General features: G+C 35.5%; 1 protein-coding gene across 12 annotated transcripts; it reads left to right on the plus strand.

The window, feature by feature from the left end:
* The first annotated feature begins 1,336 nt into the window (after positions 1 to 1,336).
* Positions 1,337 to 27,554, plus strand: AP1 (K-box region and MADS-box transcription factor family protein). Of its 12 annotated transcripts, none has more exons than XR_016043167.1 (8): positions 1,337 to 1,634; positions 18,670 to 18,748; positions 19,314 to 19,784; positions 19,869 to 19,968; positions 20,402 to 20,443; positions 25,543 to 25,701; positions 26,639 to 26,751; positions 27,142 to 27,554. XR_016043167.1 is itself a non-coding variant. In XM_006856294.4 (8 exons), exons 1-8 carry the CDS (start codon positions 1,450 to 1,452, stop codon positions 27,242 to 27,244), a joined length of 729 nt encoding a protein of 242 aa, XP_006856356.1. In that variant the 5' UTR covers positions 1,337 to 1,449; the 3' UTR covers positions 27,245 to 27,554. The 12 variants fall into 12 exon arrangements, 7 of the variants coding, with proteins under 7 accessions (XP_006856356.1, XP_020530401.1, XP_088706262.1 ...); XR_016043166.1 differs by having other exon boundaries at positions 25,660 to 25,701; XR_016043165.1 differs by having other exon boundaries at positions 19,720 to 19,784.
* Positions 27,555 to 27,866: the final 312 nt, after the last annotated feature.

Below are 27,866 nucleotides of genomic sequence, written 5' to 3' on the forward strand. Positions count from 1 at the left end.
TCCAAAAATAATTAAAATCAAGTAGATCTATAAACATATGAAAATCTTGAAAATGAACGGTCTAAATAATATGTTGCAAGATATGCTATTTTTGAGACTCAAAATTTTTTTTTCTTCATATTCATACTTCTTCATGTCAATATAATCAATTAGAGAGTTTTTCAACATTAAGATAACTTTTTTCAATAGATTTTTGAGGTGCCTTTATTAAAAATATTTTTTAATCATTTTATTTAATTATATTTATAGAATACACCTACATTCTAAATAAGGGTGCGCCTTCTACATGATGTGGACGTGACACTTTCCCTTTTATTTAACATAAAAAAGGCAATATAAATGTGGGCAATATATCCTAGTTTTACTCACCCCAAAAAAAAATTCCTAGATTCCAAACCTCCGTAAAGAAAAGAAAAAGCCGTCCACCTCCCTCAACTTTTTAATCTTCAACCGAACACGAACGTGTTTACACTTTACATCAATTTAGGAAAAAGTTTATATAAGGTTGCAATCTCAAAATGTAGAATTAAAGACATACCTAAAAAATCCATTTAAAAAAGTAGTTTTAGTATTGAAAAACCCTTTAATTAATCATATCGACATCGATATGTATAAATATCGAAAAAAAAAAAAAGATTTTGAGGCCCAAAAATAGTAAATCTTGCAACACATTATCCAAACCGTCCATTTTCAAGATTTTTTATATGTTTATAGAACTACTTGATTTAAACAATTTTTGAGGTTTAAAATTTGTTAAGTAGATATAAAAATAAACTTTGAGATAATCCTAATAATGTTATGCACCAAAATTGCATGTTACAATAAAATTTGGAGGTGGGCCTTAATTGGATCGTTTAAGGTCGCAGCCTTATAAAAACCACACCCATCAATTTAAGAGCCAGATACCATGTGATGAAAAGGGGGCAGAAAATGTGAAAAAGTGTCTCTAGCTGCAAAAAGAAAGAGGAAGGGCATTTAAGGCACACAAAGGAAAAAACCAGGGACATTTTCGTCATTTACAGTAAAAAAATAAAATATCCTGTGACCTCCCCACCTCTCGACTCGACACGCGCGCGTACATTTCGGGGATGAGGAGCATAGCGCCTCCGTACGCGCACATCAACTCTCCGTACGTATAGGGCCCACCTCCCATGGCCTAAGCTGCAACACTAACGACTGTATGGTGCTCTCCAACCAATCACAATTCGACAACCACATCGTCAAAAACTGCCGGTTTTGTAAAACCACTTTTCCCTCCACAAAACCGCTTTTTACCAACTCCATGCTCAGTTCACTCGACACATACATAAGCACCAGACATGAGCCTTAGTTTAATGGAGGAAGAAATCGCATCAGCAAAAGTGCTAGAAATTCAGTGGTAAGAATCAGGTAGAAGCAGCGTTTTAGGGTTTTATGATTGTTGCTTGTCTGTGATCAAGGATCGTGAAAATGGGGAGAGGAAGAGTCCAGTTGAAGAGGATAGAGAACAAGATCAATCGGCAGGTAACGTTTTCGAAGAGGAGGAGCGGTCTGTTGAAGAAAGCACACGAGATTTCGGTTCTCTGTGATGCAGAGGTTGCTTTGATCGTGTTCTCTACGAGAGGGAAATTGTATGAGTATTCGACTGATTCCAGGTACGCCTGTTTTCATGTGATAAAGAGTGGAGGAATTCTACTGAATTTTTCAATTGATTTTAGGATAATTACTGCATCTTCTTCTGCATAAATTTTGGACCAGTAACATTCCTGATATTTTTTTTATCAATATTCTTGAGCACCATCTGTTTATTTTTTGTCTTTTTCTGGCACCTTTTGTCAAAAGATTCAAAGTAGAGTATGGAAATCAATTTCGTTGGACCTGAGCTTTCCTGCAAAACAAATGGAGAAATTTCAGGAAAAAGATTTTAGTGTTGAAAGCGGTGTTTTTTTTACCATTTTCATTGTTCCAAATTATAGAGCCGTACAAGTTACATTTCGATGACCATATCGTGATCAATGGAATGATACACTGTTCCTTTCAGAGTTAAAAATCTAAGGTTTCAAATGGTTTCAGTTCCCTCTAAAAATGAAATATTTGTCCATTTCGTATTTCTATTTTATGATAAACTTGTTTTTATGGCTCGTTCTTCTATATATGCTGCAGCTTTTTGCAGTCTCTAAAACATCTCCTTGGTTTTCTAGTAACTTCTTCTGGAAGTTATCTATACATTCTCTTTTCCCTTGATCTCTGCTTACTTTTCAGATGCAAATCCTTGATATGTTTTGTATACATGTTATCTTTTCTTTGTTGAGAACTGAGACAACCTTGCTTAAACCTTTGATTGTTATTTGATGATACCATCTCTTGGCATGAATACTTCTCTGATTATTAGCTTACTAGAAGACACTGTATTTTTAATTGATCAATTTCATCACTGTCTTGCTGTATGATTTTTGCTACATGCTTTTTTTAGTAAGTAACTTTCATATAAATGACTCAAGTATCTCTCCCGTCTCTACGTATATTTCCATTATTAGGCAGGACTGTGTTTAAGGAATTTTATATACACAATAGCTGCATATTAGACAGCAGGAAAGAATACTTTTTCTATCTCTTAAGTCTTTTCTCAGCTTATCAGTAGAGAGTTGGTCATTTTGGCTTTCTAAGTTTAATAAAACTCGGTTAAGGATGATCAAAACAGTGTAGACTCGGTCGATTCCTCCTACATCGAGTCTCATATGCGCTTGTAAGAAATAGAAAGTCAAAAGAGGTCCACGGTGTGGCCTCAGGAGCCAATTGGAGAGCGAGAGTTTTATAAGAAACAAAGGAGATTTCCGTGACGCAAACGTCTCTGTGCATCGTCATGATGATGAAGCAAGGCCCCCAATCCACCCCTAAAGAGCATCTAGAAATAACGTGGAAGAAACATGAAAGTCACTTATTATTCATGAGGCTAGGGTTGTGGAAGTAGTCTTATCATCGCTTGTCTTGCCATATAAGTGAAGCATGATTCGGAAGAAGAAGACCACAAGTGGAAAATTAATTAAAAAGTGGTAAGAGTTGGCAGCAGGACCAATAGTTTAATGGAACTCGAAATTAGGCATATTAATTTTGACCCGTAAAACCCTAAAAATGACTTTAAATTAAAGCCAAGATTGGCGATAGTGCAGCTTTTATTGGGTTTGGAAACTTTGGATACCTTGGTTGAAACTTTTCACTTATTAGACTTCCAATTGGTACCAAAGGCCATAGTGCATAGAGGGCATAAGCTTTGAATAGCTAAACATGTGCAGGAACTTCTCATTTTGGAGAGCTTTCGGGACCAAAGGCCATATATCTCTTTCCCCCTCTGGAATCCAATTAGCAAGTTCAACATCTTCTCTTAGTAAGAGTATTTTTTCTTGTTTCTTTTCCTTGGGCACAATCCTATGATACCCAACAACGTCCGATGTTCTAGTTCCAGTCAGCTGACGCACATAAACAAAAGAAATTTCTAATAGCAATGAATAGCACTGGTTCTTGGAATTTTTTTGAGTAATTTTGTTCTTCGAATTTCTATTTATAGGTTGAAAGGTTTGCTTGATATAGGCTTGTAAGGCAATGCATTCAGGCTATGTTTAGCTGAGAAAGTAGCAGTGGTGAGTTAGGAAGTTCATTATGTTCGTTACGTCTAGAAAGGGATGAAAAGACTTAACTGGAGTTTAAGTTGATGAATTGCTGAAGCACAGTAAATGATGAGAAGATAAATTCTAGAAATTGAAACGTAGCATAGCAATTCTAGTGTAATAGTCAACAGCGTGCTCGTTGTACCAGGGTGCTATAGGATAGAGTGAGAGTGAGAGATTGTCAACAGAGGATTGGAGATAAAAAATAATAGATTATAAAAAATAATAGATTATAAAGATAGGAAAGAGACATTGTAGGAGACGGATCTTTTCATTTCATGGATTATAATTGATTTCCACTCTTACCTAGATGCTATATTGTACTAATCTTTTTTTAAGTTGGAAGTAGCTAAAAACGAAAGAGGTTAAGATACGAAAGAGATAATTTAGAAGAGCAAGTGACATAATTAATTTCTCTGATGTGAAATATGAAGAATGCATGGTTGTGTTTGTCTCAGTTGTCCTGCAAACAAACATTTCAATGTGGTTAGAGGGTAGTGTAGCACAAATCCTTCTTCGTCTTTTTTATTTTTTTTTCCTTTGCTTTTTTCTCGCTTAGGTAGCAAGCGGCTTGAGCAGTTATGCTGTCCATTATATTTTCGGACAAAAACGGCCATGGGCCGCCCAATGCACACATTGTTCTCACTACATACTCTAAATGCACTCGTCTGGTGGAAAATTCAATTTCCCATTTTCTACCGATGATTTTCTTCATTTTATCCTCTGGTGAGGCAAACATTTCATCCGGGATGCTATTTTTATCTTCGAAGTTATCTACCTTAGAGCACTTTGGATTGATTGTTTGCCATCTTCTTACAACTTCCAGTTCCTTTCCTTCCAAATGACTTGTACAGTCGTGAAACTTTCCAAATCTTGTTAAGGTATTTATTTGTGAGTTTCTTTTTGAACAATTTGCAGGTAGACTAGGGCTACTTGGGCCAGCCATTGCATTTGTCATAAATCTCCATAAGATAATTTTTGTGTATGTCACTCACATATTTACATGAGATGAATTGGAGCTCGTGGTTCTCATTATAGGCTCTATCTCTATGACATATGTTAAGTGAAATCCCCACCTTGCAGCCTATCTATTGTGACTAGCCGCTTACAGTAGGATAACCATAAGAACCAAGAGGCCCTTGGGTGACTTAGTGTTTTTCCATGTGGCAGCTAAGGATTTGTTTTTCCATGAGAATGGCTTGGGGTCTTGGCGGGTAGTATTGCCAAATCCCATGGTGAGGTCTCCGACTCCCTTTTCACCAAAGGGTAGGGGCACTGACATACCACTTTTTCTTTTAGAATAGGGTTGGGGTCGTGGTGGTAGTACCACTTGTGCCCCAGCTAAGGTCTAGGCTTTTATTCTCACCTAACGCATTAAAAAACCACTAATGATTTAAAAACGGGTAGGGGCTGGTCATCCCCACTGAATTACCAAAAAAAAAAAACTAAGTATTTGTTTTTACCCCTTGCTCTCTGATTATATCATATTGGGAACCCAAGAGTCTCCCTCCCAACAACTCCATTATCGTTTAGCAGACTCATAATCAATGAGAGAGTTCTATGAATGCATTTCCAAGCCCAAGAGTATCATCTTTTGACTCTGTATGATGCCTCCAAAGGTAGTTCTCTCCAATTAGTTTTGTGTAGAGATTGTAATAAAAAAAGTAGAGAGGAGAAGAGAGAGATGAACACATCATATACATTGTTTGCCAGTGAAGCTTTTGTCTACGGAGAGTAAACCAGTCTCTCATTTAGAGGATTACTTTGGTTTACCTGAGTTCTATAGAGTTACAATTTTTGGTTTTGGAAACAAATCTTATTACAAGTGTAATCTCACAAAATAAAAAACTTAGTATCTTGTAATCCCACAAAACATAAAACTCAATGTCTTGATGTGATAACCGTCAATACTCCCCCTCAAATTGGTACGCAAATATCCATAGAGCCCAACTTGGATAATATTTGATGGAATTTTGTCTTTGCAGTATCTGTGGTAAACATGTCTGTAAGTTGCTCTTCACTTCAAACATAAGAAGTACTAATATTTTCTCAATGAACATTTTCTCTCACAAAGTGATAATCAATTTATATATGCTTAGTTGTTTCATGAAAGATTGGATTGGAGGCTATATGCACAACTCCTTAATTATCACATAACATCTCTATTGAATTGACCATTTGGAACCCCATATCTCGAAATAGTGATTTCAACCGTATCAATTCACTTGGAGTTGTAGCCATAGCTCTATATTCGACCTCTACTCTTGATCGAGCAACTACATTTTGTTTTCTGCTTTTCCAAGTGACTAAGTTCCCTCCAACAATGTACAATAACCATAGTGGACCTCTTATCAATCAAACTTCCTGCCATCAAAATAACCAATAATATTAGTGGGACCATTTGTTTCATCCAAATATCTCTACCGAGTGACAATTTAATATATACGAGAATCGTATTGATAGCCTCTATATGACATGATCTAGGAGCATGCATTAATTGGCTCACAAGGCTAATTGTATGTATTATGTATGGACGTATCACATTTAAATAAATCAATATTCCCACAAGTCTCTGAAAGCGCCTTGCATCTTCAAGAGATTTACCATCTTCAAGAGGTTTTCCAGAAGTCAACAGTGGTGTCAACATGTTTGACTCCCATTTTCCCAGTTTCTTTCAACAAATTTAAGACCTATTTTCTTTAAGAAATGAAGAGCCCATTGTTTGAATGTGCTACTTCAATACCAAGACAATACTTAAGTTGATCTAGATCCTTGATGTCAAATTTCTTATGAAGATAATATTTAACCTTCATGTTTCTTTTTTAAATTGTTTGTCTTGCTCGTGGCTAGTTTGATCCCCATATCCTATTTCAGGTTCGTGCTATCATAAATTGTTTGTCTTCTTTTGAAATATTCCCCTGGAAATTTTTCTTTTTCAAACTCTACTTGATTTTGTTCTTCTCCTCTACCATCTTTTGGAAACAAAAGAATTTCAGCAGAAGTTCTAAGAAATTGGCTTTCAAATAAGGTGACAATCATCATCTAAATACACCAGAGCATCGCTATGAGGGGGCCGCTCCTCCGTGGGCTTTTTTTCTCTATTATCTCTTCCACATTTCCTCTGCGGGCTCTCCCCTTCTATTTTATCAACTCAAGAACCTCTTTCCGAAGATTTTCTATCAATCATATTGGACTTGGCAACCTAAATCCCTATCCTCTGAAAGCTCTCTTTCCATTCTATGTCATCCCTATCTAATAAGATTTGGCAACTGAAAGCTGAAACAAAGTGAATTTGGCAAAGCATATCGCTGTCTAAGAAGACTAAGATACAATAATGTCCTACGCCATCCTTTAATCAAAAGTTGGCTTAAAAAAACTAGAAGAAATCCAGTAATTGGGAGGTGGATGATTGAAACATTCCACACTTCTTAGAGTCTTTCATGTTAGATTTTATTTATTTGTTTATTTTTATTTATTTATTTCAGAATACATGTTTCTTAATCCTCCACCATCTCTTGGTTGCTCATGTTTCATGTTGAATCTTACTGCTTTTTCTCATATTTTGATGTCTTCCAATGCTGGATGCCCCGTTCATGCTCCATGCTCCTTGCTCCATTGGGGTCTTCATAGTTTCTTTCTTCTAGTTCTAAAAGAGTTTTGCCTCTATCTCTTCTTTGTGGCTAGTTCAACATCCTTGCTCCCCTAAATGGTACGATGCCTTGGTTGTATCCCTAATTTTAATGGATTGGTTTCCTTTAATTTAGGCTTCTTATTTATTTGGGTAGAGTCTATTATTTGGGATCTAAGTTTATGGATAAGTCCTACTTGGATTAGGATAGAGTCTTAGGTCCACATAGATAGGGATAAAGTTTCTTGTTGATAAAGTTAGGAAAGTTGAAATTGGTTTGATGTACTTGTTTTTTGGGGCTTTATTCTCTCTATAAAAAGATGCTTTTCTAAAGAGAGAAAGCATGTGTAGAAAAGTAGGCCATACATATGTGCACTTTTGGGTTTGTCCTATCTTGTAGAGATAGAAAGTGTATACAGAAAAATAGAGGGAAACTTTGGCAGTTTTTGCAGAGAGAGAAAATTATAGAAAAGGAGGCTTTGTGGGAGATTGAGTCTATGTTCTCTCAAGTAAGTTGCCTTGTAATTTTTTTTATTTGATTTAGTGAAAAACATCGATCGTCTTCACCTATGGATGTAGTCACAATTGTGATGAACCACGTAAATCCTATTGTTATTTTTCTGTTATTTATTTCCTGCTTTATTTTTGTTGCCTGTTTTTTTTCAATTCTTTTTTCTCGTACTTTATTTGTCAAAAATCAACCCATTAGGCTTAGAGTTTCCATGCACAACAAGTAGTATCAGAGCCCGGTTTGGGGTTGTCGATATGGCGATAAAAGTTTCGAATGCAAAATTCGAGGTAGAGAAATTTGATGGCAAAAATAATTTTGGAATTTGGCAAATCAATGTTCGAGATTTGCTAGTGCAACAAGGTCTACATAAAGCTCTGAAAGGAAAGTCGAAGAAACCAAAATTCATTTCTGATGAGGACTGGGAAGACTTAGATCTGAGGGCTATGAGCACTATTCAATTGTGTTTATCGAATGAAGTGCTATTTAATATCGTCAATGAGAGGCGTCAAGTCTTTGGTCGAAGCTTGAGAGTTTGTATATGACGAAGTCCCTCATAAATCGATTGTTTTTTAAACAAAAATTGTATACCCTGTGAATAATGAATGAAGGTACAAATATCCATGAACACTTGAATTATTTTAATAAAATTATTTGTGAACTATTAAATATTAGTGTTAAGATGGATGATGAGGATAAGGCTATAATTTTGTTATCCTCACTCCGTCATTCGTATGAGCATCTAGTCACAACATTGCTCAATGGAAAAGATACCATAGAGATGGAGGATGTGACTTCAACTCTTCCCTTTCACGATTTGAGAAAGAGACAGGATAATGCTCGGCCCCATGTAGATGGTTTAGTGGTTAGAGGGAGATTTGTTGAGAGAAGTAGAAAGAGACATGAAAAACAGGGCTGGTCTAGATTCAAATCCAGATCATGAAAAATAAATATTTTTTGGTATTATTGCAAGAAAAATAAGCATGTTAAGAATAATTGTTGGACACTCAAAGAGAAAGAAAGACGAGCTTCTGAAGCAGCCAATATAGTTGATGGAAGCTCGGTAAGTGGAACAAATAATGTGTTATCGGTCTCGACAAATTGTGACAACTCTAAAGACTCGTGGGTTCTTGATTCAGGATGTTCCTATCATGTGTGCCCTCATCGGGATTGGTTCACCACATATAAGAGCACTGATGGTGGATCAGTTTTGATGGAGAATGATGCAGCTTGAAAGACCATTAGTGTTGGGACAATTGCTATCAAGATGTATGATGGAGTTGGTAGAACCTTGATTGATGTTCGACACATTCCAAATTTGAAGAAAAATCTTATTTCTCTGGGTACCTTAGAGTCTAATAGCTGCAAATTTGTTAGAGAAGGTGAAGTTCTAAAGATTCTTAAAATTGCTCTAGTTATGATGAAAGGCAAGAAGATCAAACCGAATTTATATGTGTTGCTTGAGAATACTATCACAGATAGAGTAGCAATTCCGTATCTGATGATGGTGATTCTGACTTGACTCAGTTATGGCATATGCAATTGGGCCACATGGGTGAGAGAGCTTTGGCGGAACTTAGCAAACGCCAATTGATCAATGGTACGAAGAAGTGCAAGTTGGACTTCTGTGAGCAGTGTGTTTATGGTAAACAATGTAGGGTGTAGTTTTGCACGTCAGAACATACCACAAAAGGTATTCTTGATAATATTCATTCAGATGTTTGGTGCCATGCATCGGAGAAAAGGCAGATCTCTATACTTTGTTTCCTTCATAGATGATTTCTCAAAGAAGGTGTGGATTTACACATTGAAGAAAAAGGCAGATGTATTTAACATATTTCAAGCAGTGGAAAACTATGGTCGAAAGACAAATTGGAAAGAAGGTCAAGTGCTTGAGGACTGATAATGGTGGAGAGTACACTTCAACGAAGTTTATGAATTTTTGCCAGAGCGAAGGAATAGTTCGTCACTTCACCACTCCGAAGATGTCGCAATAGAATGGAGTTGTTGAGCACATGAACAGGACACTTCTAGAGAAGTCCTGCAATATGTTGAGTAATACTAGTTTGTCAAAAGACTTTTGGGCTGAGGTGGTCAATACGACCTGTTACCTAATTAACAGGTCACCATCTACATCAATTGATTACAAAACACCAGAAGAGGTATGGCCCGGTAAACCTGTAGTTTATTCTCATTGAAGAATTTTTTGTCGTTCTGCTTATGTTCATGTGAAGGATGATGAATTGAGTCTAAGGTCAAAAAAGTGTATTTTCCTTGATTATGCGTATGGGGTTAAGGGCTATAGAATGTGGTGCCCAGATCTTAAGTCGCCTAAGTTTATTGTTAGTTGTGATGTTAAGTTTGTTGAATATGTCATGTTAAAGCACATTCAGAATGGTGCACAAAAGAAAAATTGCAGCAGTGGTGATGCAGTTGGGGTGGAATTGACAACTCTAGAAAATACTCCAAATTATGTGCCAAAAATTCTCTGTGAGAGAGTGGAGGAAGATGTTAACCATGAGGAGGTCATTGAATCTACTCCACTTGAGGAAGAATCTCAGTTTGGAAAGGGAAAGAGAATAAAAAAGCCAATTATGCGGTACAATTTTGAGGACATAGTGGCTTATACATTGGCTACCATAAGCTAAGAGCCATCCACTTTTAAGGAAGCTACACAGGATAGTGATAGTAGCAGGTGGAGTGAAGTCATGAATGAAGAAATTGAGTCCCTTCAGAAGAATCGTACTTGGGATCTCGTGAAGTTGCCTAAAGGCAAGAGAGCCATTGGTTGTAAATGGTTTATAAGAAGAAAGATGGGTCATTTGAGACTGGTGGTGATCGATTTAAGGCACGTTTGGTTGCAAAAGGTTATGCACAGAAAAAAGGTGTTGACTATAATGAGATTTTGTGAAGCACACTTCTATTCAGGTTTTACTAGCTATGGTTGCATTGTTTGATTTGGAGTTAGAGCAGCTTGATGTCAAGACTGCATTCCTTCATGGAGAGTTAGAAAAACATATTTATATGATTCAGTCAGAAGGGTTTGTTATTAAAGGAAAGGATGACCATGTCTGCAAGTTGAAGAAGTCATTGTACGGCCTAAAGCAGTCTCCTAGGCAAATGGTACAAATGTTTTGATACATTCATGATTGGACATGAGTATATCAGAAGTAAGTATGACAATTGTATCTATTTTAAGAAATTTACTGATGATTCGTTCATCTATTTATTACTTTATGTAGATGATATATTTATTGCTGCAAGTAATTCTTTAAAAATCAGCAAATTGACGACTCAGCTTGTAGAGAATTTGAAATGAAAGATTTAGGTTCAGTAAAGAAAATTTTGGGTATGCAGATTCGTAGAGCTCGAAAGTTGGGTAAATTGTGGCTATCTCAGAAGGAGTACATTGAGAAGGTCCTCGTTAGATTTGAGATGGAAAATTCAAAGCCCGTGGGTACTCCTCTTGCTGCACATTTCAGATTGTTGGCAGCATTATCTCCAAATTCAAATGCTGAAAAGGAATACATGTCACGTATTCCCTACGCGAGTGCAGTTGGAAGGTGCACTTTTGGGTTTGTCCTCTCTTGTAGAGAGAGAAAGTGCATAGAGAAAAATAGAGGGAAACTTTGGGGGTTTTTGCAGAGAGAAAAAGTTGTAGAGAAGAAGGCTTTGTGAGAGATTGAGTCTCTGTTCTCTTAAGTAAGTTGCCTTGTAATTTTCTTTCTTTGATTTAGTGAAAAACATCGATCGTCTTCGCTCGTGGATGTAGTCACAATTGTGACAAACCACAAAAATGCTGGTGTTCTTTTTCAATTATTTATTTCCTGTTTTATTTTGTTGCTTGTTTTTTGTCAATTCTTTTTTCTCGTATTTTATTTGTCAAAAATCAACCCATTGGGTTTAGAGCTTCTGTGCACAACATTGGTCCTCTCTTGTTTTACAGGCATCTTTCTCCCCTTGATCTTTGCTCTTTCTCTAAAGAGTTCATGCTCCATGCTCCATTGGGGTCTTCAACTTTTCCTTCTTCAAGTTCTGAAAGAGTTTTGCCTCTATTTCTCTTCTTTTGTAGCTAGTTTAACATCTTTGCTCCTCTAAATGGTAGGATGATTTTATAGGCATCATGCTCCCCTGATCTTTGCTCCTTCTCTAAAGGGTTCATGATCCATGCTCCATTGGGGTCTTCAAATTTCCTTCTTCCAGTTCTGAAAGAGTTTTGCCTCTGTTTTTCTCCTCTGTGATAACATCTTTGCTCTTTCTCTAAATGGTAGGATGCCTTGGTCATCTCCTGTCCCCCTGATCTTTGCTCCTTCTCTAAAGAGTTCATACTTCATGTTCCATTAGGGTCTTCATATTTTCTCTTCTTTGTGGCTAGTTCAACATCTTTGCTTCTTCTCTAAATCGTAGGTCGCCTTGGTCATCTCCTCCTTTAAAGGCATCTTTCGCGCCACAAATACGTGCCTCCTATGGGGATCCTTGTGAAAAAAGGAATTCAACCTTTATGACTGAATTCAGATTGTTGTCCACATAGTTGTTTCATGCTAAACAAAGAAATTCAATATTCATGGCTGGATTTGGATCATTCTGTAGTGTTGCACATAATTGTTTCTTGGCTAGTCTAATCTCTGGCTAATTTGATCATATAAACCTCCTCTTGATTATGCATAATATATCATAAACATTGATGACATTTGCAATAGTTCTTTGAGCATTAAGTTTCCTTTTCAAATTCTCCTTCAGTTTGCTCAACTCCTTGTTTTGGTAGTTAATTATCTTCTTCCAAAGTTTGATAGAAATTCCCAAAATTAAACTTCAATACCGAATGCTAACTATGCTTCTGCAAATAAATAGCACGGACAATCGATGCAAATAAATAGCACAGACAGTCGATGCAAATAAATAGCACAGACAGTCGATAATGTAATCACACGTGCGTCTCCAAGGACCTGTATCCTTGGAGAAGCCACTTCAAAGGAAAACGCTCATCCTTAAGGTTTCTTTTCTAGTCTCTCTTCCCCATACGTTGCAATTTCTCCTTTCATGTTTCTTCTGTATTCTCTCATTCCCATACTCTGCAACTACGAGCACCCTAATCCTATTCCTAACCAAAATCCTTTTTGGAAACCTAGATCTCTATTCCTACCCAAAATCCCCTTTGGCCACCTAAATCTCAATCAAATTAGAATTTGCGATCAAAATCCTTATCTAATTGGAAAGACGAATAACTCAAATTCTTGCTATACTTATCTAATCCCTATCCTTATAGGAGAAGAGCCAACTTCCTCAAAATTTAGAAAAAAAAAAGGTCAAAGAAGGTCCTCAACATTTGTTTTCCTTATCAACTATCGTCCTTAAAATTAACTAAAAACTCCCCCCCCCCCCCCCTCCCACCCACAAAAAAAAAAAAAAAAAAAGAAACAAAAAAAAAACAAGCAACATACCTATAGTTCAAGATAAATAACTTCCAATATAAATATAATGTATACAAAGAGACCACTTGCTTTTACCACAAGGAGGTCACAATCATTTTAGTCTTTTATATTTCAAACTTGGTGGTCGTGACTGTGTCATTGACTGACTCAAAAGTTCAAAAAAAACTCTTGAACTCTGTGACACATCTCAAACCTTCCAATTTGATGTCTAATGGCTAGGAGTAACTTTGACCCATTGTAAGAAAGATAAACGATCTCATTGTACACAAGCCCGGTAAATAACTTCTTCTAATTGCCACAGTGAACTATGCAAGCTATAGAAAAGAAGAGAATACATCCATTGACAATGATTCATGTACTCAAACACTCTCCAAGAATCCCAAGCCAAACTTAATGTTTAATCAGTCACAAATATCAAATCTTCAAAACTTGCTGTATCCAAAGAATGGTACGTTGAAGGGTGAAGCCCATAAACAACTCATATGACTAGAGAAAACAATTAGTTAGTGAAAAAAAAAAAAAAAAGGCTATATGTATAACACCTTTTCTTGATTGCGATTATTGCACGCTAAAAAAAGGTCCACGTTTTCGATATTATGGTTGTGGTATTGAGGAGCCAATATGCAATTTTTAATTTTCTTTAAGAAAGTTTAAATACGTGGTGTGGTGCACGTCTAGCATGAATCAATTCATTGTTGTTAGGTATGAGCTCAACACTAGGCGGTCAGGATGACGAGTCACCAACCTGATTTATTGAGCTCAACACCGTCTCGGAGTAATCAGCAACCTGACTTCTTGAGCTTCATTCCTACTAGGACTAATTAGTATAGTGGGGCACCAACCAACATGATTAACCCCCCATCTACCAAAACAAAGAATTTATGATTGTTAGCTCGGACTAATTAGTATAGTGAGTCACCAACATGACAACCCCCCCATCAACCGAAATAAAGAATTCATGATTGTTAGATTTCGGACGTGAAAATCCAATCTCCTTATTTGAACAGGCAACGTACGAAATCTTCTTAACATGGATTCCAGACACCTTCCATATCTCACTGAAAATTCGGCAAATTTGGGTCCAAAAATTAAGCCCAAATATGATAACTACAAACTGAAGTGAGCCAAATTTACCCAAAGTCGAGCTTTTTGCAGCGAAATTTTGGAAAATTTTCACGAACGAAGTAATGCGTTCCTAAAAAATAGCAAAGTTTACTGATACTTCTGACGAAACTTTGCCAGAATCCGAAATATTGCAGAGGCCTGATGCATCTCGATCACTGGTCTAACTGAAGACACATAAAAATCACCGCCAAAGAAGGACGCAACGCATAGGACTTTGCAGTTAAGTTTTGTGGTTTTGGAGTAGAGGATTTGGGTTCTGAGATTAAGGTTTTGGTTGCAGACTAAGGTTAGCGTTATGGACTTTCAGATTTAAATCCTTGAGGATCAGATAGGGCTAGGGTTTTGAGCTTAGGGTTTTGCTGTGGTCTCTCTCTTTATTTAGAGCGTGGTCCTGCACTGACTGCCTGGTGAGATGCTACAGGTTAATAAACCATGCAATCTCAGACTTTTTTGGGACTGGACACTTGCTCCTGGTTTTTGGAACATTTACCTCATTAACTATGCTTTAACAAAGGGTGTAATTTGTATAGAGCCGAGGCTCCAAACAATCAAATTTGTGCCTACCTTTAAATAATGTCAAGAAATATGGTTTTAATATTGAAAATTTTTGTAATAGTCTTAAATTATATTTTCATTTTTAATTATAAAATTTAAAACTTCAAAAATAGTGTAGATCAAATAGATCTATGAAAACTTAAAAATCTTAAAAATTCACGGTCAAAAAATGCCTTACAAGATACACTATTTTCCTAACTTGACATCAATTTTTTTCTCATGTCTATGCATCTTGATGTCGAGATGATCAATTTAATGATATTTGGATGTAAAAACAATTTCTAATGGAATTTTTGAGGTAGGTTCTAATTTGATTGTTTAGAGCCTAGGCCCTATAAAAACTTTTCCCCTTAACAAATATAGGGAAGTATTCGGGATTACAAACGACCAAAAGAAATTTGTAGTAAAACTGTAAAACAACTAGTGGTCATTAAACCCCTCCCCCGGGTTCTCAGTCTAAAAACTACTCTCTCTCTATCTCTCGCGAAATAGTCTTTTTATTTTTAGTTATTTATTTGTGAGACTCTTTTCAACTATTTAAGATGGCTGCACGAATTTTCTTTCATTCTGATTTTAGTTACTAATTACTTTGTAAATACCTATTGCTTTTTATTTTTATTTTTTTCAAGCTTCTCAATGCATTTAATTTTGAAAAATTGTTTCATGCGGGCTGGACTGCATTTCTATAATATGCGGTCCACATATACAAAGCATCCATTTTAAAAAGGGTGCCGTTGGCATACGGATGTATCTTTAGCTGTAGAGGTAAGGTGCACCTTCAAATTTTATCATGGTATATAATTTTGATGTAAAATGTCTTAGAATTATCTCAAAATCTAATTTTATATCTAATTATAAAATTTTAAATTTCAAAAATGGTTAAAATCAAGTAGATCTATAAATATATGAAAATCTTGAAAATGGACGGTGTAGATATTATGTTGTAAAATGCACTATTTTTGAGATTTAAAATCTTTTTATTTTTCATGATCATACTTCTCGATGTCGAGATGATCAATCAAACGGTTTTTCAACATTAAAACTACTTTTTCCAATGGATTTTTGAGGTACATCCATAGTTTTACATTATAAGGTTGCATCCTTATATAAACTTTTTCCTTTTAAAAATGGATGCAAATGGTCCATCTAAAAACAAGTGTAACTAATGGTTCAAATGGTTTTTAATATAATTATTATTTCTATTTTTCTATTTTTTTTATTTTCATATTCATGATCTCAATATTAAAGATTATATATTTTCTAAATATTAGGATCAAATTATATTTAAAATAAATATTTATTGCCAAGCCCGCATTTCTACAATATGCGGGTTGGCCGCATAAAAACCATGTCCTTTAGTTTTTAGCACAATGTTTTGGCAAAGGTTTTGTGGTAAGGTATCTTTGAAAATGACGTCGTCTTTTATTTGTATTCTCTCTGTCCTTTTAGTTTTCTTTTTAAGAAATAGATTTATAGGGCTCCAGCTCTATCAAAATAAGTAAAGTCTCGCCTCATAACCCATGAAAAATTGCAATTTAATTGTTGAAAAATCCTTAAATCGATCATTTCAGTTGAACGTTATGGTCCTGCAAAAAATTAGGATTTTAAATTCTAAAAATAGTGTATATTGCAACAAATCATCTAAACCACCCATTTGGCCCAAAATAATAAGTGTTTTCATATCTGCAATATTTGTACCATTTCTTGAGTTTTGATGTTTATTATCGGTGTTGGAAATTAATTTTACAGCCATCATGAAGATTTCTGATGCCAAAAGTGCTTTCCGGATGAGGATTTGAGATGAGGCTTTATTTTGTTTTCATAAAACCTAGGCCTTATATAAATCAGATTCAAAATACACCAACTTTTTTCAAAAAAAAATTCCACGAGTTATGCTACACTAGCAAATTTCAGATAGAGAAATGTCTAGGAGATTTATCAAGATATCCACCAGAGATATTTAGGATTTTCCTCATTTGCAACTATTCTAACTCAATATCGTGTGTTTTTTATCAATATTTTAAAATTAAATAAAAAATGGCTAATATGTTAAATTTTGTGTTTTATATCATTATTTTAAAATTAAATAAAAAATAGTTAAAATGTTAAACTATTCATCTCCTGTGAGTAATTTGATAAATTGCTCATATGATAACTAAAAGCCATGGTTTTCAAAATTCTAGCTTTGGTTTACTGCCTCATTACCTGGAAAATTGGCTCGGTGTTACCTTGAAGTGAAACCAGAGTAATGGAGGGAAGAAAAGAACTGAGAGTGGATTATCAAAGAAAAAAGAAAAGAAAATATTTTATTGGAGACCTAATTATTAGAAACTCAGAATACTATAGAGAACTCTCTATTTTAATAAAAAATACACAATACCTCATATAAATATACAGCTAGTAACAGTTCTAGATAGACACCAACAGTTCTGGATTGACATCAACATTTATTGATAATTACTAACTAATCTTATCTTAATCCTAGACACCTAATCTTATCAAGAGATATATACCCGTACAAGAGATATATATACATTAACACTCCCCCTCAAACTCAAGACGTTTTTATACAAAGCAGCTGGAGTTTGAACAATAAGTTGCATAAACGAACGATTGGATCTTTAAGTCACAATAAGCTGCATAAACAAACGAGTTGAATATTTAAGTCTTCACGTGCATCGTGTGATCAAAAGAAGTAGTGATCTCTATGATCAGATTTCTTGAACAACAATCACATAATGACACTTAGAAAAGCCAACAGAAAACTCAGCGTGGATATGAGACAGATTCAGCAACTTGTATTCCAAAACAAAGGCCAGAACAGAAACAGAGATTGTTTTACAGAGAGTCGAAACATAACTCGGCAGATAATCGAAACACGACTTGGCAGAAAGTCAAAACAATACTCGGCAGAGAGTCGAAAGCGAATCTTAGGCCTTTGGCAGTGCTTCTTTGATCTATGAGTTTCTCTCACTAAACTAAGAGCGGTGCTTGATTCAACCATGGATGAAGATTAGAGATGAAGTTTTTATGCAAAGGAGAAAGAGATCGAAAAAGGAGACAAGGCCCTCAATTGGATTGGATTGAATTTGAACTGCATGCCATGGATGCAAAGGTAAGGAAATTCACAAGAAATTGAAGCCGAGTAATTTAGAGAGAGAGGATTGATGGGTTGTAAAGGGATCAAAAGATGGGATGCAACGTGAAGCCCATATTAATAACACGTAAGCGAATGAGAGAGAAAAAGAGAGAGAGAGGCATGTCTCTACCACACACAAGTACGCAGAGTGAGGATTCGAACCCATGAAACACATGAGAACTCTTTTATACCATATTAGAAACTTATAATACTGTAAAGAACTCTCTCTCTTTATTGATTAATAAAGAATATAGAAGACCTCATATAAATATGCGACTAGCAACAGTTCTGGATAGACACCAACAATTCTAGATAGACATCAACAGTTATTGGTAATTACTAACTAATCTTATTATAATCCTAGACACATAATCTTATCAAGAGATATATACCCATACAAGAGATATATATACACTAACACTAATATCATGAACAAAATAATGTTCTAATTTTATGGGGCAAGAACATTAATTTGATGGCACCATTTTCCCTTCGCTATATCTAGGATCTTATTGATGAATTTTTGTTTGTTTGTATGATTATCATATCTTCTCAGTGGTTTTCGTTAAGTAATTTGGCCATTTTTCTTCTTTCTACTCTACTATTTAGTTATTCATTCTGTTCTCTAATTTTTTCAGCATGATCAAGATTCTCGAGCGGTATGAGAGATATTCCTATGCAGAGAGACGTGCTACTGGGGCTGATCATGAATCACAGGTAACACAAGAACTCTTAATTATGATTTAAAGTCATCATTGCATCTGGTACTTTTGAGTCCTATAAATATTTGAGGAAAATTTCAATTTTTTCTGTTAGTTCCATTTTTATGTGTATTGCTAATCAAATTCATATATTTCTCCTTAATTTATCTTTAACTTGACTCAAAACCAATGATTTTGTGCTGCACAATTTAACTATTAATTGCCCTGTAAGTTCCAGTTCTTCTGAAACATCCAAATTCAGAAGCTGGTATGTAGCCAATAAGGTTCTGGGGCCAATCACCAGAACAGAGCGCTAAGTGTAAAATGCTGCACCACCATAGACTATCTAGACAATTTTTGGGCTGACTGGAGTTGGTCTTTTAAGATGTATAGGAGAGTTATTTGCGTCACCAACTGGCTGCCATTTGTATATAAATTTCAAGTTCACATCCAGACATGGCGTGATATTGATTTGTCTTGAGCTAGGACTTATGTGGAGATTCTTGTATATTGAACTGAGAATGTGGAACTTAAAAGATGTTTAGATCGGCATTATTGATAGCAAACGTTGAATTTGACAGATCAACAACATCCAATTTATATCCCTGAGACTTGCTGGGAAGTCATCGCCAATGTCCATCAACTGGTGCAAGGATCATCTGCGTACCAAATATGTGTTGATGGCCAAAGTCCATATGAATCAGTTACCATGACTATATGATATGAATCCCTCCTATTAGTGTAACCTAAATTCAATTCTTATAAGCAAATTTATAACCATGAGATTACAAATTTGTTCTATGTGAAGCATATTTCTGGTGGATCCAAGAGAGGGGCCCATGGTGGGTGCCTATTTTCTAACTCTGATCTCATTTTTTGCTTTAGTAAATTGTTCCCCAAATAAAAATCTCCATAATATTAAATATTTATGTTAGTTGTGTTAATACTAGAAAACCTTTTGCCATACATTTATCTATTTAAATTCAGGAGAGTTGGAGCCTAGAATATGCCAAACTGAGGGCGAAGGTTGAGCTTCTACAGAAAAGTCAAAGGTAATGTGCTTTGGTTGTTTTCCACCATTCATTTCATGATTGATTTTTATGGAAATTAAAAGGTTATTTATTTTTTGTATCCAGACATTACATGGGGGAAGGCCTTGAGGTCCTAAATCTTAGGGAGCTCCAACAATTGGAGCAACAACTTGATGTTGCTTTGAAGCATGTTAGAGGAAGAAAGGTAGCCTGGATTTGACAAGAAAGAATAAAATACACGAGTTCAACAACAGCAAAAGAAATTTTAACTGAATGTATCCCTTTAGAAGTTCTATTCATCATTATGTGGTTTTGTTGTATATGTTCACTAGGCATTGTAACAAAAACTTCATATGCCCAAAACCCTTACAATATTGGTAGACAGACATGCTTAACAAATCAAGTGAACTGTTCATTGTTTAATCAACACTCTAAAATAGGGAAAAATTGTTTTGTGATTCTAATTTTAACATCATACCAATGAAAACTGACCATTGAGATCTTCATCTTCATTAATTCTTGTCTAGCATAAGTTTTTGTGGAGATATCCAATATAATCATCAGACATGATGTTGAAGTTTTAGTCTCATTGTAACTTCAAAGATGTTACTTATACATGCATATTATCTTTTTGGCAGACACAAATCATGTTGGATTCAATAGTTGAGCTTCGTAGAAAGGTAAGAATCTCGGAATACTTTTGCTCTACAAAGTTCATTAAAATTATTGTATACTATATTCTTGCTTAGATTTGTGAACTAAGATGTTGCATACCTATTTAAATTGACAGAAATAATGTATTGTATGTGCATTTCCTACCTCCTAATGAGGGATTTTAGGTTCCTCTTAGATATAATGTGCATCAAGGGACTCAGATCACCTACGACGATTTCGTTTTTAATGAAGTCAAAGATTACGATTTCTATCTCTCTATTACTTTTTTCTATATCAACGGCATTGTTGGGATGACAATTAATTCTATCACAAATATACTACTGTCTAGAATTACCATATTTTATATAATATTATTTTGTTAATTGTTTGGCAAGTATCATCGTATATGCAAGCCTATCGTATATGTGAGCCTAACTACATTGCATTGTATGTTGTCTCTATTGTTGTGCTCTGATACCACTTGTTGTGTATGGAAGCTCTAAACCCGACGAATTGATTTTTGACAAATAAAGTACGAGAAATAAAACATGAAATACACATCACAAGAACACAAAGATTTACGTGGTTTACCCAAGAGGGCTACATCCATGAGCACGGCAAACAAAAATCTAGTATACCAATGAAAGTTACATAAAATATTTTGGAACAAACCTCCACAAAAACCCAAGTCGAGAAAACTCTTTTAAACCACTCTCTCTTCCTTCTCTTTACTTCTGATAATCATTGCCAACAATACCAGATAAAGACGCAAAAGCAACGAGAAACTTACTTTCTCTCTAATCTCTAACTAAAAGGGAAACAATCCAAAATCTCTATGGGAACCGCTTCTCTGCAAGAAACAAACAAGCATCTCAATCTTCGAGACTCTAAAAGAGGCACCATCACAATGTTTTTATCCAAATGAAGCTTTCTTCTATTTAAGAGGAAATTGCATCTTATGCACAAGAGGCTCTAGCTCTCTCTCTCTAAGAGGAAATTGCATCTTATGCACAGGAGGCTCTAGCTCCCTCTCTCTCTCTCCAGAGGTACCACCATTCCCACCATTCTCGTATGGTGACCTAAATAGGATACACATTCTCTCTAAAAATAGCACATTATATGGAGAAAAGAGACTTATCCCAATAACCAACTCCTAAATAGTATCTAATTGGTTAATAACAATCTCAATTAATAAGAAAATATCTCAATCCCATAGGATTTGCTTATGTTGGTGATTTTGGATAGCACCAAATCCAACATATGAGATCAATAGCTTGAAATCCCAACAATTGGATCAAAATTGCTGTGAAGTCAATTGGTTTTTAAACTCTATAGGAGATTTCAGTGGTCTAAAGTCCAGAAAACGAGATTTTCCAATGCATTTACCTTTAAAAATACCTATGGGGTCCAAAGAAGCAGTGTTTTTACTGTTTAGTCGATGACGGTTCTTGTTCCTCCACAGTGAGCCTCGGTTTTCTGGAAAACCTAATGATTAAAGGATCATAAAATAGGGGAGTTTCTAGTTTTAGTTAAGATAACCATTACTCTATGCAAAACCTGTGGTTTCTTATCTCTGGTTTTCATGGAGGGGGTTTCTTGTGCTGTAAACAGTATATGAGCTGAAGCTTTAAGAAGGGAAAGTAAGGATCAACAAGGGAATCGAGGATTTATTCTCATCTCAAACTTCTGGTACAAAAATTGTGGGAATGAATAACGGTTAGGGTTCAATGGCACTGGTGATTGGGCCTTCTATGTTATGCTCGATGATGATGATGATTCCTTTTGAATTCTCATAGTCCTCAGGCTTCTTAAACAGAAAACTTGCCCAATTAGCCCGGGAAGGAGCCCCTTCTCCTTTTGGTGTGCTCTGAGGAGCTATGCTCTGAGAATGGAGAATTGGCATTGTGCTTGATGAGGAGTCTGTAGTGCTTTGATACTAGCATGGAGCTACAACGCCTCCAGGCTTCTTGTTGAGCAACATTGCCAATTTGCTTGTGATGGAGCCTCTACTGAATGAGGACTGAGAAGGGGTCTGCTTGATGGGATTTGAGAAGAAGAAAGCTTAGGCTTTTCTCCGATAAGAAGGCATTGGAGCTTCAATCTTGAGGTTGATAAGGAGCTTGGGACTCTAGTCAATGAGACTATTGGAATCCTGGTCCACGAGCTTTATGAAGTCCTATTCGAGCTCCTCCATGAGGTGTGAGAAAAGAAAATTGGAGTTCTCCCCCCAAGTTTTGAGAAGAGGGCATTATGGAGTTCTGAATGGGGTATTGCAACTTCAATGATGATTGGCAAGATGGAAATGGGGGTATTGCAACTTCAATGATCATTACAACTTCAATGATGATTGGCACATGCCAAAAGAGAGCTTTATTTTGCCATGTTCCTGGAAATTTAGATCTCTGCTATTGAAAATAGAAGTACAATACTTTTTTTTTGGGGTAGTATCAGATCAGGAAAACTTTACAAAGATAATTTGCTTTTAGTACAAAGAGGTCACAATTATTTATAGCCATCAGATTTTAAATTGATTGGTTGTATGTCGTTGACTAGACTCAAAGTTCTAAAAACGAATTTTGAACTTCGCAACACATCCCAAGCCATCGAATTTGACTTCTAATGGCTTCGAGTGATTGTGACTTCCTTATAATAAAGATAAATGATCCCATAATATACAATTTCATCAAATTATATAGGAAATGACTTAAAAACTTACATAAATATCTTTTTAGGGAAACTATCAAACAACATATAGGTGATCCGGGGTATCTTGGGCATTTAAATGGATTCGTATCTTGATATAGTTTGCCTAGAAATCATTTTTGAAGTTAGGTCAAAAGTTTCAAGTATCTTTATGCCTACTATCTCTCAACCTTATCGTAGGTATAGAACAAGTTTATATAAGATTGACCCCTTAAAATATAAATTAAGGTGCGCCTTAAAAATCTTTGGAAAAGGCTTTTTTGATGTTGTAGAACATCTAATAAATCATCTCGACATCCAGATGTATGGATATGAAAAAAAGAAAGACTTCAAGTCTTAAAAATTATACATCTTACTGTACATTATCTGGAACGTATATTTTCATGTGATCATAGATTTATTTGATTTAAACTATTTTCGGAGTTTAAATTTCATAATTAGAGATGAAAATAGATTCTTGTACCATCCTAAAAAATTTCAACACCAAATTACATCTTATAACAAAGTTTAGAAGTGGGCCTTACTTGAATTGTTTGAGGTTGCAAGTTTATGCAAACCACGCCCATGTTTTATGGTATTGGGAAGCTTGGTGATGTTAGGTGAAGGCTTGAGATATATGGCCAAGTAGGGATTGTTTATGTGGCCAGGTAGGGCTGCGGACTAGTTGCCCATGGAACTGCTCGAGGACCGAAATTACCCTCACCAAAAGGGTAAAAAATGTTATTTTCCAACCAACAAGGGAGAAATAGTGTTTGGGGGGAATTTTTGCTCCGCCAAAACCCTAGACAATTATTCCTTTGCCTCAAAAACTTTGTTTAAGAAAAGGGTCTGCCCAACGCCTAGGTGCCTCGAGAACCTAAGGGCGCACACCCGGGGCTAGACGGCCCTCCCTTGGCGCCAATACCTGGACACTCGCCCAAATGGCCTAGGCGAGCACCTAGGGTACTGGCCTCATTTTTTATTTATTTATTTATTTATTTTTAATTTTGTACTAAGCCCTTTCTTTTATAATAAAGTGCCCCCTAAAGACACTTTGGGTCGATTTTGACCCACAATTTTTTCACAAAAGGCTATTAGAGTATTCTAAACCTCTAAAATGAAATAAAATTGGAATCTAAGCTCCTAAATCTATTGATTTTGAGATCTTTGTGAATCTTAAAAAAAGTAATTGAGATTTCAAGAAACATCCATAAACTTACTCTTCATTGTTGGAATTTGGGCTATTAATTTTATACTTCTTGTATTGGACATTTGGGTTATTCATCTCGTCTTGAGTATTCCATCCTCATGTATTGGATATTTGGGCTATTCATTTTGTATTATCTTTTGTGTTTCATCCTGTCTGGCTCTGATCGTGTTCATGTGTTAGTATAGAGTATGCCAGACTAAATTTTGATTGGATAGTTGAATGTTAATACACCATGGACTTGATCATATTTTTTACTTTTTTCACTAAATTTTCAATGATTTGAAATTTTGAGCATGTTTCAAGATTTATACATATATATTTGCATGGAAAAAGTTTGTTAGCTCAGAATCAAAAAAATTTAGGGATCGAAATTCGTATTAGAAGTTTTGGGTTTCTTGCTTAATCGAGAGGCATTTGACCCAAATTTATTTGGGATTAAAGAGGTTGCAAAAGAGATATTTTGGCGACTTAAAATGGCCAATTGAAGCCTATTTCAATTGGTTTTCGAAAGGTTAGTAAATTTAATTGTTTACGCTTAGGGTTTTATATTTTTTTGTGAGTATTGTGTTATGTTATACTTTTTATCATTTTTTTATTTTTATTTTTGAAGTTTGGTGTGACATTTATGATGAAACTTTACAAGTGTTTCTCTTTAGGGTTTGCTATTTTTGTGATTATGTTATATTTTCGGCTATATTAAGCTTTGTTTCTAATTCATGATGCAAATTTGAAATTCACTAGGCACCCGTCCTCGTACTCTTGAACATTGGGAAAACTTGACAATTGTTGAGGGACTTATATTCATTATTGAACATAACCAAGGATCCTGGATCAAGGAATTAGATATTTTGCATTTGAAGATGTAGTTAATCTTCTATAGCCACCTAGTTTTTAGGAGAAGTTAGCCTGTAAACTGATTGGAAAAATTGATAGGGCCATCTCTATGATTCCTTGTTAGCGACCCCTCTCTCTCTCTCCATTGGTTTTGGGTAATATCTTTTAAAAAAAAATAAAATTTTTCAAAATATGGTCGACTTTTATCAAGTTTTGAAAAATAAAGAAAAAAACCTCCATTGGTTTTGCGTAATATCTCATCAACTATCCAAAATATGGTCGACTTTTATCAATTTTCGAAAAAATATTTGTTTAGTTCATTTGTTAAGCAATTGTTTGATTCAAAATTCTTAAAACCAATGGCTTGTTGAGTATTTTTATTCATATGGATTTTTGCAGTACTCTGGAAGGGCAACAAATTATCAAAAGTAAGGGCAATGACCCTTCCATGAGTTATAGCTGATTTCGTAGGTTTTGCTCTTAAACTATTTATGTCATGATTGAATGGTGGTGTAGGAGAAGTCACTGCAGGAGCAAAATGATACTCTCCAGAAGAAGGTGTATACATGTCACGTCCTTTTCCATATATTTCTCTTCATTTCCTATATGTCATATATTTCTCTTCATTTGCTATATAGGTCGAAGTTAATCAAAACATGTCTCGATCGAGAATCATTCGGGCCAAACCAATTCTTGCTAAATATTGGTAACCAGCCGGTTCCCCAATGAAATGGCTAGTTCTTTGACAGAACCAGCCCATATTTTTTTCCAATTTTTTTAATGTTTTAATGACTGGTTCTCTGATCCAGATCGTTGATCCCCCAAACTAGATCGGAAATCCTGATCAGCGATCTATTTTTTAAAACCTTGCTATAAACTAAGTCCCCATTATTCGGGAAACATCAATTCTTTAGTAAAATGGTGGCTAAACAGTGACGTGATTCTTATTTTTTAAAACCGCCATGAAAATATTGTGAGGCTCAAAGCAGAACAAAATTTCTTGAATCATCATTCCATTTCTAGATATCTAGTTTCATTTACTTAGGAAAGTTAAATTTCTGCCGAAGCATAAACTTATTCCACATCAAAAGCAATTTTTTCCTAAAAGGGTTATAATGCTTATCAAAACCCTCAAAAATATATCCTGCAAAGGATGCAATAAAAAATTTCAAGTTCATGAACTTAAACTGATGCAGAAACATGAAAATATTTTCTCTATTTCTTTCATTTATCATGTATGTTTAACGTCATCCCCTTTTCTTTAGAAATTTTTCTCAAGAATTTTCTTGTGTGAAGTAAACTTTTGAAAGTCTTTCTGATTACCTATGGATTTAGGAAGTCTTTAGGTAGTTTCTCTTTGTCTTGGGTAGTTCAGTGATAGGAATCGAACTTGGAATATAATAATGCAATTGTCAACCGCTTCCAATGAAGTCCAAGGTTTAACTCTAATTATATGGTAATTGTCGTCTCATATATTTGATGTTTGATAAAACAGATAGTGGCAAAGGAGAAAGCCTTGGCTCAAGCCCAGGCCACTACACATTGGGAGCAAGAAGAGACTGCCCATTTCCTATCAACTTCTCACCCTCACCCTGCTCTGAATGTCAGGTAAGCCCCTCTGTTTGACCTTTTGTGTCCTCTGTTTCATACTGCTTTGGGCCAGCCAAAAATTACTGCAAAGTCTAATGTGGTCTATATGAATTTATACTACCAGCATAGAGTCATAAAAGCCATCACGGTCCAATCAATGGGTTGGATGGCGATGGCGAGAATGAGGGACTTGGGCATTAATGACAGATGCTGGCACCCTTGGAGTAAATGACAGACTTATGAATTAAATGACATGGTTGTTTGGATCCCGTCACCCCCACCATCAAAATTTTTTTTTTTTAATGTGCTAACCATTATAACTATGTCCTTGTGATGACCATATTCATCTACTTTACTTTCATATAGATAAGTGGTTGCGTGTTTGATTCCTATGCCTACATGGAACAGGTTCGAATCAAGGGAGGACAGAGACGAAGAGGAACTTGTGGAGGATCACCATCATTCCCTTACTCAGCCAAGCAATGTAGTGCCCCCTTGGCTGTTTCACTAAAGGTTATATATATATATATATATAAAATAAGACTTAACTCTATGGCTTTTGGAGCATCCTGACCACTGCCACCATCATACTCACCACCCATATCACAATAGCAATCATTTGCATGGGGTTTTGCTACACTCTGTAGCTCCTATGTATCGTCTGTATGGTGAAGATCATCAAATGGGGGAACATCTCTCTCTCTCTCTCTCATATTTCTTGTATCTTGGAAATGGGGTCTTGTGCAAAACAGCAGCCCTATATCTTATTAATATTATCAGTGAGGAAATTAGGAAAAAGACATGAAGCTTCTATTTTCCAAGTGGCATTCTGTTTTGTTCATGCTCATTGCATCATAGTATTGTTTGTGGTAGAACTGGTGCACCACACAAATGATTGAAAGTTTAAATCTTATTATGAATACCTCTTTACACATTGTAAAACATTTACCCCAAATGGCCTACAAGATTTGAATCTGTTGAGAAATCCCAGTGGCTTGCAAGATTTGAATCTATTGAAAACCCCCACTTGGAATACAAAGCTTGGGTCCTTTTAATAGTGGGCCAGCAAAAGAGAAAAATAAAGCACCTCCACATAGAATACAAGGCTTGTATTCCTTGAAAATTACAAAAAA

This window comes from Amborella trichopoda, chromosome 10 (assembly GCF_054954075.1).
Source record: "Amborella trichopoda isolate Santa Cruz 75 chromosome 10, AtrichopodaSantaCruz75HAP2 v2.0, whole genome shotgun sequence".
NCBI classification, from domain to species: Eukaryota; Viridiplantae; Streptophyta; class Magnoliopsida; order Amborellales; family Amborellaceae; genus Amborella; species Amborella trichopoda.